The 13,885-nt window shown below is 41.0% G+C and overlaps 1 protein-coding gene across 2 annotated transcripts in view; it reads right to left on the reverse strand.

The window, feature by feature from the left end:
• The window catches only part of PDIA5 (protein disulfide isomerase family A member 5), a 238,635-nt gene that overhangs the window by 99,847 nt on the left and 124,903 nt on the right, over positions 1 to 13,885 (reverse strand). For both annotated transcript variants that reach the window (XM_020801085.3, XM_078376647.1), the window contains exons 9-11: positions 8,691 to 8,782; positions 8,524 to 8,595; positions 2,230 to 2,366 (exon numbers count right to left, since the gene is read on the reverse strand). In XM_020801085.3, coding sequence (XP_020656744.3) covers positions 2,230 to 2,366; positions 8,524 to 8,595; positions 8,691 to 8,782 — 301 coding nt within the window. The remainder of the gene's footprint in view (positions 1 to 2,229; positions 2,367 to 8,523; positions 8,596 to 8,690; positions 8,783 to 13,885) is intronic.

The following is a 13,885-nucleotide window of genomic DNA, read 5'->3' on the forward strand; positions in this document are numbered from 1 at the left end:
AGAAAAAAAATCTTATGTTCTAATATCTGAAGGGTGACTCTATTAGCAAATATAAAAAGTGTCTGGGAGAAGATCTTTTAATCATGGTGATGACTGTTTATGGTAGCTGTATTCTGCTAATTATCTTGCATATTCACCTTTATTTAATGTTGTCTGCAGGGGATTCCTAGCAGAAAGGTGTTTTCATTTTTTGGTAGCCGTAAAACATGCCTGTTTGAGTAAATCGCTAGACTTCATCTTCTCCATCAATAAAAGGAAAAAAGAAGTTTCAAATGTATATTCTAATGGCTTCTATCTTCCAAATGCTAGAGCTGTTTTATGGTGTGCTGTGCTGCATAAAAATGCTAGACTCGGAAACCAATAGCATGAACTGAAAGCCCTATTCATCCAGTACCATTTTGGATGGCCTTGGGTAAATGGTTATTAGCCATTCTCATCTGTAATATGTGATCACTACCAAATTCAATCACTTCCACAGGATTTTTATGAGCATGAATGAAAAGGCCTGATATATGTTGACATTATAAAATGCTCTTGGAAACATATTTTCAGTAAATATATTTTTAATTCCAAAAAGGTTTCTGTAGGGCAGAGGGAAAATAGAAGGTTCTGAGATCTAGTTTATACATTTAGTAGTGGCATGCTTTTACCCTGTTTTCCCCAAAATAAGACCTATCCTGAAAATAAGCCCTAGTATGATTATTCAGGATGCTTGTAATATAAGCCCTAGCCCAAAAATAAGCCCCAGTTAAGAGAAATGCTGCCCTCCACCATTGTGAGGCAACCAGAAGATGACCTGACTGTATTTGAATAAATGTAGATTGTTGTACAGTACATGAAAAAATAAAAACATCCCCTGAAAATAAGCCCTAATGTGTTTTTAGAACAAAAATTAATACAAGCCCTGTTTTATTTTCGGAAAACACGGTATCTGTGCTAGTTCAGACTTCAGGAGGAGGGCTACATATCTGAACACTTCCCCATATAAAACGTTCAGTTTTTCACACCAATTGAGATAAGATACGTAGCCCATACTTATACAGAAATAACCTATGGAAGTCAAGATTATTTTGCCCAGCACTTACAGGCTATCTGGCTGAAACCATGAGTCTAGCATTGGGTCCTGTACAGTTTACATTTCTGTTTCTGTGCCTCTGTACATATGTGTGTCAGTCTGGACCCTGAAGTAGCAAGGTGTGACTTTGATCCTAAATAGATACAGAGGTTGACCCATTATTTATCTAATTTTCAGACTATGATGCCTCCTCACTGAAATCATGTTGGCAGAGCTACACTGTGCCCTCCAACTTGGATGACATCATCAGCTGCAGATGTGCTGCGGCCATTTGGAGGCAATTAAAAACTTCTCCGCTCCCCCTGCCCCAGATTCCAGGGATTCCTACAGATCCCCCTTTTGTCTCGGGGCAGCCTTTTGGAGTCATGGAACAGGGAAGAGAATGATTTAAAGCCTGAAAATTGCCACCACCAGTCACTAAGGATCCCATGAACCAAGGGCAGGGGAATATTAGGAAGTTTTTAATTGCTCCAAAACGGAACAACAGTCATAACTGATGATGTTATCCAAGCAGCAAAGTGTAAGATATGAAAGAGAATTTTAGCCATCAAATCTATGTTTCTTTGGGCAAAGAAGATTTTATCATGCAAGGTAGTGTAAACACTTTCTGCATTTCTATAGCTATATGTCTGGTCAAAAGAAGGAGGAAATTAGATCGAAGAACCTCAATAAGCTAACTATGGAGAAAACAATAATTAATTTATTTATCTTAATAAACCAGATCAGAAGAGAAATAAAGGCCTCACTGTCCACTATACATCTTTGATAATTCAGTGATTTCTTACTCAGGTAAACACTGATTTCAACTGAATTACACAGCTGTTAGCCATAGATCCTTTAACTCACTGGTTCTTAACCTTGGGTTACTCAGGAGTTTTGGACTGCAACTCCCAGAAGCCTTCACCACCAACTGTGCTGGCTGGGGTTTCTGGGAGATGCAGTTCAAAAACATCCGAGTAACAAAGATTAAGAACCACTGCTTTAACTAATCTATGTGTGAGCAACCATGAGCCAAATATCACTCGAATATATTTGCCCTCTGACATTCAGATTTGCCTTCACAAAGTCGAAGCATGTCAGATTGACTTTCTTCTGCTGGTTCTATTCATTGAGCAAATAGTGCAAATGGAGATAACAAAAAACACAAGACTCACATGGCGCGTAGAACATCACTAACACGGAAGGATGTTCCTTGATAAACTTGTCAAAATCATCATCTGTTAAGTGATAAACAGCATTATCCTCTTCTGACCAAGGAATCTCAGGAGTCTGTGGTTTAGGTGGCTGAGGACTGTAAAGAAATAACCAGTAGGATTTAGAAGAAGTTTTCAAGAGGTGAAAAAAAAGAGTCGCCTTGGCTACCCAGATCTCAAGAAATCTAGGTGACTAGGCATGACAATATGCAACTTGCTCAAGTGGTTTTAAAAAAAAAGATTCTTATATACTTTAGGAGGATGCCCAATGTACTGCAGATTAAAAACAAGACAAGGGTGAAGTAAGGATGAGACACTCACATTTAAGGAAACAGCAAGAATAAGTACAGAATAATCAGAAATAGCTTTATGGAAGAACAGCAGACAGTAGACACACTATTTCAATAACCCCATTCCTTTTTCTGTAATAATCCTACTGAGGTCTGAAGTTGTGAGGTAGTAAAAATACAAACATACCAAACAATAATAAAGTTGCTTTCAAATATAAGAAAACAAAACAACATAATGAGTATTTTTTATTAAAAAAAGGAAACAAAAAACTGTCCAACCAACAATGCACACATCAAAATTGACACCAAGATTTACAGAGAAAAGCAATCCACTAGAAAGGTACAATTACGCCTCTTTAATTAATGCAGCATCTTTTTCTTTGCCACTGGTGCTGGTTGCTAAAAAATAAATGTTTCATGCCAAATCCAAATTTAGTCTCTCAATCTTATAAAATAATACCAGGGATAAAAAGAACAAGTTAAATTTTAAAAAATGAAATAAAGGACTTGGCATAGCTATTTGTACCCAGATCCAAAAGCCATGAGGGCCCAAAATGTAGGAAAGGATATTGAGATAATTTTGCATTTCAGTTGAGACTCTAAAAAGGCAAAAATGCTTCCCAGTCACTTAAATCTGAAGAATACTATTCATTAAGGAAAACACTGCTTAAAAAACTCGATATATTACACAGGCAAAATAAGAACAATCAAACAATCTCTGAATGAGACATTGAAATGTTTGTATTCAGCCATTCACAAGCACTCAAAACACTTTAAGGCCATTATTGCAATTATCTTGCCAATGACTGTAATACTGGTAAGTGTTAAGTTTCTACATTATCAGTGGAGAAGCTGAGGAATCCATGAAATCACACCTGAGTAGAGATATGAAACACAGACTTCTAACTCACAATGCATGTTAAAGCACATAATGTTCTGCTACACCACTGCCTGACCAGCTTGCTCCTTGGTCTGTATAGCCATGAGAACTACTGACATCAAAGGGTCTATCCTTCAGATATAGATTGTGCCCCAGGATTCTAGAACTCTGTTCAGAACAAAAGAATGCCTCTAAGCATCTATCTCATCCCTTGAAATGCTTTCAGATACTTGCTACGTCTGCATAGGGCACTTTCCTAGAAACTCTTGTTACACAATCCATTCTTCCATACTCTCCCATTTATTTTTTTCCCTATTGAGTTAGCAGATTTTAAACTAGAAGCCTTTTAAAAATTACACAATAGATAAATGTTTCACAAACTTCGTCCATAAAGATGTTGATGAGAACAATGAATGGCAATAGAAAAGCAGGGCTGGAGTACTATACAGGTGCACCTTTCTTTCCCTTATACTGCCTCTGGAGCAGAATTCTTAACAATAAGCAAATCAACAACATTTGGAATGAAACCATGACAAATGTTATAAATCCACAAAAATAGAATTGGCGGCAATCTGAGACAACATTGACAGAAGTGACGTGCAGCAATGCCAAACAAACATTATGTATGTATCTTATAAGCTGGACTGGCTCAAAATTTTATGAAGCACAAAAAATAATAAGTACAGGCACCTGAATGGAGGACAAAGCAGAGGTGCTCCTTCGCATACTTGCAGGTGAATTAGCAACCACACTACTTGTTCCAAACACACCTGTCTTTAAATCTCATTATATACTCTCTTTGGAACTGGCTAATGACGTTCAGCAAATATTTAATCTTTACAACACAGCAGAAGAATATGTAACTGTCATGGGTGGCAATGTTAAATAGTTAATACTTAAGGGCAGCTCCAGAAGAAAATGTGTGAAGGTATTTGGAAGGTAACAAGAGATATCTCATGCTATTTACACAGCATCACAAGTGTTAGGGTACTTAGGTAGTCCATGGCCTATTGGTAATATTGGGGGGTGGGGTTCATCTTTAGATGGTAATGTGTATTATTTCATTTAGTTCAAAACACTGTAAGGAAAACATACCACATTTGTAAATACTTCCTGCTCATTATGATGTGAGACACCATATCTATCTGCTCCAAATTCCTTCCCTAACAGCACAATGTACACAATGCATTATAGAACAGAAAGGTCTTTATAATAGGAAACCTGCCATTTGGAATCAGATGAGAGTGAGGGGGGGGAAGCCCTGGTAAGAAACATCCTGGTCTTAGAAGTTCTTGACTTAAGCTTCCAAATTCACAACCTAGCACGGCCGATGGTAAAATATGATAGGAGTCCTGGATTAAAACATCCAGGCAGAGGGAGAAAGCTTCCCCACTCCTGAAACACAGTGAAGAAAAAGAAATAAGAGGAGCATGTTGAACAGATAAATAGCATGTGTACCATTCTGCCTCATGTTCTTTGGCATACTTCCAAGACAGGATGAATTATTGCCAAAGGTCTCAAAGAAAAGATGAGTTCTGAGAAGAGATTTTAAAATGGGAGTCAAGGAGCGTATCCTATACAGTATCTGTTGTGGGAAAGATTTCTCTGAAAAGTAGATAGCTGGCAAGAAAAAGACACAATATAGAAAAGCTCTGAAAAGCTAAAGATGGGGGTACAGAAGTCTGGACATAGGCTATTTAGACTAATGTCCATGACGATGGGCAGCAGCTCTCCAGGGTCTCAAGATACTTGGGTAGTGATGATAAGATACTGCATGCAATGATGCAATGAAGCCAGGACTCACAAGGTCAACCCCCACCCACCTCAGAACTTTCTGAGTAGCAGAGGACTATAACATCATCTGTAAATCCCCTCAGGCTTCCTGCTTCCTCTGAGTTTTGCTGAAATCCTCACAATAGCTAGAAGAGAAATGGATTTTCTTGGGAACAACAGTGTTGCAAGCTATCCTTTGTACAATGCAACGTGTTTATGAATAGTTTGGTCTTGAACATGCTATTAAGAGCCATCAGCTTTACAAATGATCTCCTCATTAACTGATGAGGACTGACTTTCCTCATGTGTTGGGGAGTGGCTATGGGGACTGTCAAGATGAGTGCCTACACTTCCAAATTTAACGCTACTCACCACTGGCTGCATGTAGCCTTTGCTTAAGGACGTGCAAAAGTATCTCAAACTTTAGCTCCTTCACATTTCAAGTTCCAGAAGGTGGTAGGCTGAAGGTAAACAAAGCAGGCAAAGGCTTTTATTCTGCAGTTGCCTTGTCTCCATGATGGAATTTTAAAGTGGTTCGAACAACAGCATCTTTTTGCCACCTTACATCTTCATAGCTTCTCCTGTGAGTTTTTACTTGGGTGCGTCTCTTCCTCATATTTTTTACATAATGTGAATCCAGAGTCTGTCCTCTGAATACAGTCAAGACGACACCGATTCTTGATTTCCCCCCCCCCCCACTCATTTGCAGTAACAAACATTCCACTGAAATAAATGGAGGTCCTGCATTTACAAGTCCTTTATCAGAATGGAAAGAGATTGGGGGTGGGTGGTAAATCCACTATCAGCCTGTAACAGGAGGCTGAATTAACTGGCCAAGTTATTTGTTCTTGTTATTCCTTTTAATTAGATTCATTATATTCCACATAGTGCCTACATATGTCCTACCATTCTTCAATTACATTTTTCTGGCCTTCTTGAATCACTGCCATACAGACTGGCCTACTCAGACTACGGATTCCTTTGAGTAATTCATTACTATTACTGTGCTCGCGTGCCAGGTTTACACTGTATACAAATTATACACTGCAACCTCAATTATGGGCAGCTTCCAACTAAAACACAATTTCTTCACATGAAATCTCTCCCCAACCCCCAACCCCAATATTGATTTCTTTTAAGGGAGGAGAGAAAAAGCTGCTGCATTACTTTGCCTTCCAGGAAACTATTAAGCGTGCATTGGAAATTAATTGAGGACAAACAGCTGTCTTTTGCTCTGGACGGCTGAAATATCAGCCAAAGCCCAGAGTGGCTTGTTAACAGAGATTATCATTGGGAAGAGTCGGCAGCTGTTCTGCTTTGCCTTCAGTGGCTGCATTCACTAGCTGTCACAGCACTGATATAAAAGCATTGCATATTATGGGGATTATCAAACTATTATGCAGGCAGATTGAAGCAAGGAAAAAGAAAAAGAACTCTAGACACTTCTAATGTTCCACATGTGGTAGCCAAGAGATAAGGGCATCCTTGGTGAGCCAAAAGGCGAAGAAAAAGGTACAGGTGGTAAAGGCATACGCCATTGCTCAGGGATGGGAAAAAAGAAAAATACCCGTGTCTCGCTGTCTCTGAACTCGGCTGCTTTCTTAATACACCAAGAGAGAGAGAGAGAGAGAGAGAGAGAGAGAGGCATAAATGTTAAGGACCAAACTTCTCCCTTTGATCCATGCAGTAAGTACTCAGCACACTTAGGATTCTGCTCTCTAAGACCCAGCAGCATGGATGTTCTGTAGTGTCCTTGAATTTTGACTGCTTCTAGTATAACACATTCAAAGCACTTAGGGCACATTAAGGACCACTAAGTATAACCTCCCCTCTCCCAGGGGCTTTGGACATAAAAGAGTTCTTCCACATACAATCTCTGGTACCACTTACAAATTATCAACCTTTTGTTGGAATCACTATATTGTTGTCTATATTAAGGTAAAGGAACCTTAAAGTGAACAAAGTAAAGCAGCAGGGAGGTTTTAAACGTAATGCAGGAGGGAGGCAGCAGATGGAAGAGTGATTTTAACGGGGGAAAGATTCCATAGCTCCATAGTCTATTATAATGTGGAATCAGAACTCCTGCAAGGGATCAAAAGCATTCAAGGCTACCAATTTATCACAGCATAATGGTTAAGAACACAAGCTGGGTATGCCCATACAAATATCAACTTGGCCATGAATGTACATCACTGCCTAAGGCAATTATAAGGTTCTCCCCACCAACACAATCCCTACATTCAAATTTTCACTACTACAGATTGTTATAAGTATACAGTGGTTCCTCGCTTAACGAGTGCCTCGCTCAACGATGAATTCGCATAACGATGGCCTTTGCTGGAAATTTTGCCACCTCACCTAACGGTGTTTCCTATGGGGGATTTTCGCATAAAGATGTTTGGGACCTTGCTTCACTTAACGATGACAGTTTTAGGTCTCCTGTTTCGCTCAACGTTTTTTTTGACAGCCCTGTTTTCGCTATTTTAAAAATATTCTAAAATGTTTAAAAAATGTTTAAAATGCTTGGAATCGTTAGTGCACCTAATAAAACCTTCGTTAAAGTAATTTGTCTTCGTTCTGAGTCTTTTTGAATTTTTGGTGATTTTTTTTTCACCATTGAAATGTATTGAATAGGCTCCTATTGGAATGGATTAACCGGTTTTCAATGCATTCCTATGGGAAATGGTGTTTTGCTTAATGATGTTTTCACATAACGATGTTTTTAATGGAACCAATTAACATCGTTATGCGAGGCACCACTGTATTTCAAGTAATGCATGTGGAAGACTTTGCACATTTACCATTTACATAACTCTTTCCCTAAGTGCTCCTCTGTTGCTGCCCCCAAGCCCTTTATGACATGTCAGATCAATCTGCGTGGTCCAGATCACAATTTATTGTCTCCAAGTTCTCGCAGAGCAAACAGTTCCAAATCAAATCTGTCAGGAGATCAAATTATGTGAATATATTCATGTCGAATATTGAATATATTCAAGTCATAGGCACAATGAGTGCAAGCAGAATCCAAGAGCCATCTAAAGGCTTCAGATGGCTCATATAGCTACTGGAACAGGGATGGAGATGCTGCTGACTCCAGAGTGTAGCTAGATTTTTTTAATGCAATTCTCACAGATGTGATGGATTGTCTTCATTAGGGTCAGAAGCAATCCCATGATGCTTTCAGAGTGGAAGGATCAGCCAATGGGGTCTGGTCCTTGCCCAGGGGAAGCCTGAATGTGTTCCCAGCCCTCACATTCCCCAGAGAGGCTCCTTCTGTAGCTTCCGTGTGGTGGATACCATCCAGATACTTACTTTTGCAGCCATTCTGCTATGTCCTTTGCTGTAGCACTGTAGTTTTCAAAGTTGAACAGGAATTTCCCCTTTCTGGCAACACACAAGGGAAAAAAATCAGGATACAGGAAAACACATAAAATCAATGGTTCTGAAGGCATCTACATTTAGAATAAATAGAGACTTACTCAAAGTAGCAGATAGTTGGGTATCCTCGGACATTATATTCTTCTTTGATTTTTTCAAATTCACCTGAGTAAACATTCATCCCTGCAAGTACCTGCAGCAGCAACAAGAACAAGCACAAAGATTCTTACTACATAACAGCACCCAACAAATACGAAAGCCTATTTTCAAATCCATTGTACCCGATAGCGGTCTGGGCTTGCTAATTACACCACAGAAAACCTTCTTGCCTAAAAGACAGCACAGCTATACTGTATACAGCCAGAATCTTGCATACTTCCAGGTTTTTGCCACCGTGCGTTCATTCAGGTATGGTCTTGTCCTTACGGACTGTTACATGCTCATGGCTGTGAAGAGGTTACAATTAAGAGCTTGTTTGTAAAGGAAAATACATTGTCTTCTCATGGGGTTTCACAGGGAGCTTCCTTCAGCTCAGAGAAAGAAAGAAAAAATGCATTTGCCATCATGGTGAGGAGATCCCTTATATTACAAAGCAGACCACTGCACAAATAACATCAAGAAACAGGAGCTATAGCAGTCCAGGTAACAATAACAATTTTGTGAGCAATGCACAGCCAGCCATTAAGCCAGCCTTTCCCAATTTGGTGCCCACGAGGCGTGCTGGTCTGATTGCAGTCCATACTGGATGGGACTGATGGTAATCATAGTTCTAGAGGGCATTTGGCATAAGGGTGCATTTACATGTCTCCCCCATAAGGGAAAGTGCTAATGTCACACAGATAAATAGCTTCCATGGGCCCCACTTTGTTCACCTAGTGCAATGTACGGTTCATTATCACCCTGGAAAAGAAAAGTTACTTACTTGTAACTCTGGTTCTTCGAGTGGTCCTCTGTGAATTCACACTAATGGGTTAAGTCTGTGCTTGCGCAGAGGCCTCGGAACATTCTACTGCTTAAAGTAACCATTTTAGCCCCTCCCCCCAAGCCCTCATGGTCTGCCCGCCCTAACAGTTACCTCAGTTCCCCAAATTTCGCTGCTGCTCTAAGGCGAGACAACCATGACGGAAAGAGGGGAGGACAGGCGGGAAGTGTGAATTCACAGAGGACCACTTGAATAACCAGAGTTACAGGTAAGTAACCTTTCTTTCTTCTTCGTGGCCTCTGTGAATCCACACTAATGGGTGATTAGCAAGCTTGCTTCTGATAGGAGGAGGGACGTCACGGCAAAACAGCAGACACGACCGTGTGTCCAAAAATGACATCCTCCTTGGCCCGCAGATTCAGGTGATAGTGAAAGATGAAGGCTGACAGAGTGGGCCAAATGGCAGCTGTGCAGGTGTCTAACAGCGGGACACCCTTGAGGAAAAGCTGTAGAAGTAGCCAAAGTTCCAGTAGAGTGAGCACCAGGTGCAGGTGATTAGACTTGCGGGGAAAAAAACAGTCCTGTAAACATAGAACAATAACACTCTGCGAACATCTAGCAGGTGAAGAGACCTCTCTACATCTGTAGGCAGTTAGGAAAGAAAGTAGGCAGACAGATAGGCTGCTGAACATGAAACTCAGTAGAAACTTTGGATATGAAGGAGACATCTGGGTACAGTATAACTTTGTCCAGGTGAAAAAGTAGGAAGGGAGGATCCACCTGAAGTGCTACTGGAAGTAACTGCAACTAAGAAATAACCCTGAAAGTCAACAAATGTTCAGCAGTTGCGGTCAGTGGCTCAAACGGTGAACGTGAGAGGCACTTAGGACAGTGTGAAGAGTCCACTGTGGACCCGTGGAGGGTAAAGGTTTGCCGTACCATGGGAAAACCTCTTCATTTAGGGTAGCGAGTAGTAATTTTTGGTAAAAGCCAGCCAATTGCAGAAATAAGAGTTGATTGGTAGAGGGCTTCCTGGAGTGTGATAATATGGAGTTTATTGAGGAGGAATTCTCCACGCCATGAGGTGAAGAGCTTGTAGATCTGGATGGTACGTTTTCCCTTGATTCTGGGTCAGAAGATGAGGAATAGACGGGGGTCTCAGGGAGCCTGATGACATTGTCAGCAGCGTTGTGAACCACAGCTGTCTGGGTCAGTATGGGGCTATGAGGATCACGGTGGCATTGTCATGTCATATCTTCACTATTATGCGCAGTAGGAGAGGTATTGGAGGGAACATGTACGTGAAGCAGCCCTTCCAGGGCACCATGAGGGTGTCTCCTAGAGAGTTTACCCCTAGTCCAGGCCGTGAAAGATACATGGCACACTAGCTGTTCACCTCAGTTGCAAGGGCATCTATGGCAGGAAAAACATCTCTTCCAGATTCTGATGAATGTGCAATGGTCCAGAGATCACTCGTGTATTTGGTATATTCGCCTGCTCAGATGGTCCGCCCATGTGTAGTCCTGGGCAGAGATGTGCACAGCAGACAGAAAGATGTGGAATTCTAGACACCACTCCCAAAACGGAACAGTCAGGTACAGTAGAGGAAGAGAATGGGTGCCTCCCTGTTTGTTGACGTAGTACATTGCTGTCGCATTACCCGTAGTCACTTGGACAGCCATGCCTAGGTTGAGAGGTAGGAGCGCCTGAAACGCTTTGAAGATGGCCAGCAATTCCAGATTGTTAAAAAGGAGAAAGCTTTACTTCACTTAGCAGGTGTCGTAGATATGAAGACTGGTACAGTGGGCTCCCCATCTGACCAGACTGGAGTCTGTCGTGATTCTCGAGGTAGGTAGGAGCGAAGCAAACATTTGTCCCAGGAACAAGTCTTCTGGGTTGATTACCAGTGGAGTTGGTATACAAGCTCACGAGTAATCTAGAGGCGTATGTAGAGCGTATCTGTCATGGGGTTAAACAGGGCAGATGCCAGCCCTGTAGGGACTGCATCTTGAGCCTCGCGTGCTTTATGACAGATGTGGTGGAAATCATGAGTCCCCGAAGATTTTGGGCCTGATGGGCTGTGATCCAAGACAACGGAGGGGAGTGACATATCAGGGAACAAATTTTGACCGTGCCATTCTGGGAAAGGAAAAGCTCTTGCCGGCCAAGAGTCCGTTGAGAGCTGAATGGCAAGGCACTGAACTCTAAAATGGGCCTTCCTAGAGAGAACGGAGGTATTCACGATGATCGCTTCTGAGGAGATGTGGAATCAGGCATCACTCAAGTCAATCAAAGTAAACCAGTCTCCTTGTCGAATTAGTGGAAGGATATGTTCCAAGGTCACCATGCCAAAACGGCACTGGTTGATGAAGAAAAATCAGGTCTCTTAGGTCTAAAATGGGGCGTAGTGATCTGGCTCCCACCTGGAGTGGCGGGAGATATGTATAAAATAGTTTTATACAATGCCAAACAAAATAAATCCATAAATTTAGACTGCCAAACATACTCTTTCTCTTTTAGATCTAATGACTTCATTTCAGTATGCTTCTCGCTAGTCACTTGTTGGTTGTGCCTCCGACAGTAACTATAGATTGCAGGCAGGGAAAGTCATGGGTTCCTTTCTTTAGAAGCCACAAATAACCTAACATAGCATGTTGGGGCAGATGGGCTAGCATACTGCAGGGGAACTTCCAAGGTTGATCTAGATAAATGACCTGAAAGACCATGGGGAGGATTTTCTTCATATAATCATAAGGAAATAACTCTTACTGAATCCAGGCATACAGGAATGTTACCTGCATATGGCTCCATGAACTTGGGGATGTGCTCAGAACAGACAGATGAGGCCTCTATGGCACAGAGCTCATATATAGATAGTTTGATTTTAGACAGCAAGCACCTCATAAATTACTTCAACAAAGGGAATTAGCAAACCTTTTCAAACTCCCAATCTGCTGGTAACACTCCTGCTAGGACCATCTTTAGCTCCTTGCATATGGCCACAGCTCTTTAACTCAGATTAACAGCAGCAACCCTGGTGCCAATGCCATATTTTACCAGGAAAAGGAAGAGACTCCTTCACCCGACAACATGAGTAAGATGAGAAAAAGGCACAGGGATACTGAATCTGCGACCTGACATCTTTTGCTCAGAACAATAAACTTCCTCTCAGCTCCTGCAAAGCCCAGAGGACTTTTAAAATGAAACTAGGCGTTAAGATAGTACAGCCCCTCTCTGGGATTTAGAAGCAGGTTTACCTCACAGCTACATCTCTCAATGACCAGTTGCTAAAGACACAACTGGAAAATTAACTCCTTATTAATAACGCTGAAGGCTTAAATCACTTTTTGCAGCATAAGCTTTCCTTGCACACACACATATTCTAAAACAGGATTTCCTCTTTTCTCATAAAATGCAACATAGGAATTTAATGCTGGTTTCCCAAATGAAGCAATTGCTGAGACCAAATGTGTTCAGGGCTAGCATGAAATAAATCTTAAAGCAGAACATCCACATAAGAAGGTCAGCTGTTGCTTAGGAACTATTTGAGGTTATATGTCTTTTAAATATAGTCTTTCCCTTATCTACCATTCTGGGAAATAAACTCCTACTCCACAGGATTAACCGGGAACCCTAACATCAGCAATCTCTCAATTACTGATTTCTGAAGTTGGTTTTGTCAAATAAGCAACCCTCTAACTTCCACCAAAAATATTCAGATAAATCCTGCACCTTTTTAAATCTTGCTTACAGAGATTCTAATTGGACAAGAGTGTCAGACAACGGGGTGAGGGAACCCAATTTTTCTTATCAGTTGTCTCATAACTGTATTGCTCAAACACATACAAAAAGATAATGACTGAAGGATGACTTCTTGAGATTTCTGTTTTATTTTGAGTACAGAACAGACAATGCAATAGCTTTTCCCCACTGCAATTTCACAATGACACCTTATGGAAAGTACGACAGACTCTACATTCATATGTGGACAACTTGACTGAGAGTTGTAGGGCTGATGGAAGTCCCCAAGAAGGATCTGGATTACAGATATTAGGCTGCAACTAGACTGGACATGTGGGCCTGCTCCTAAATATGTCAGACTGGTGTCAAAGTTCTCTCTCCCTACCAAGTTTAGTCACACAAAACCATGCCAGTTGGACACCAGTAGTAGACAATGACCACCAGTGGTAGACAATATGCCTACATATAAGTTAGTTATATTGGCCTAAGTGCAATGTCTTAAACTACAATGGTGAATGCTGCTAGCTAACAAGTCACCACCTGTACTAACAAGGGATTCAAATGGCTCAACACCAGTTTACCATTTTTGGCTGCAACATCATAATACTAAAGAAATATTTAAATTATATGGAA

Source organism: Pogona vitticeps, chromosome 1 (genome assembly GCF_051106095.1).
Source record: "Pogona vitticeps strain Pit_001003342236 chromosome 1, PviZW2.1, whole genome shotgun sequence".
Taxonomy (NCBI): Eukaryota; Metazoa; Chordata; class Lepidosauria; order Squamata; family Agamidae; genus Pogona; species Pogona vitticeps.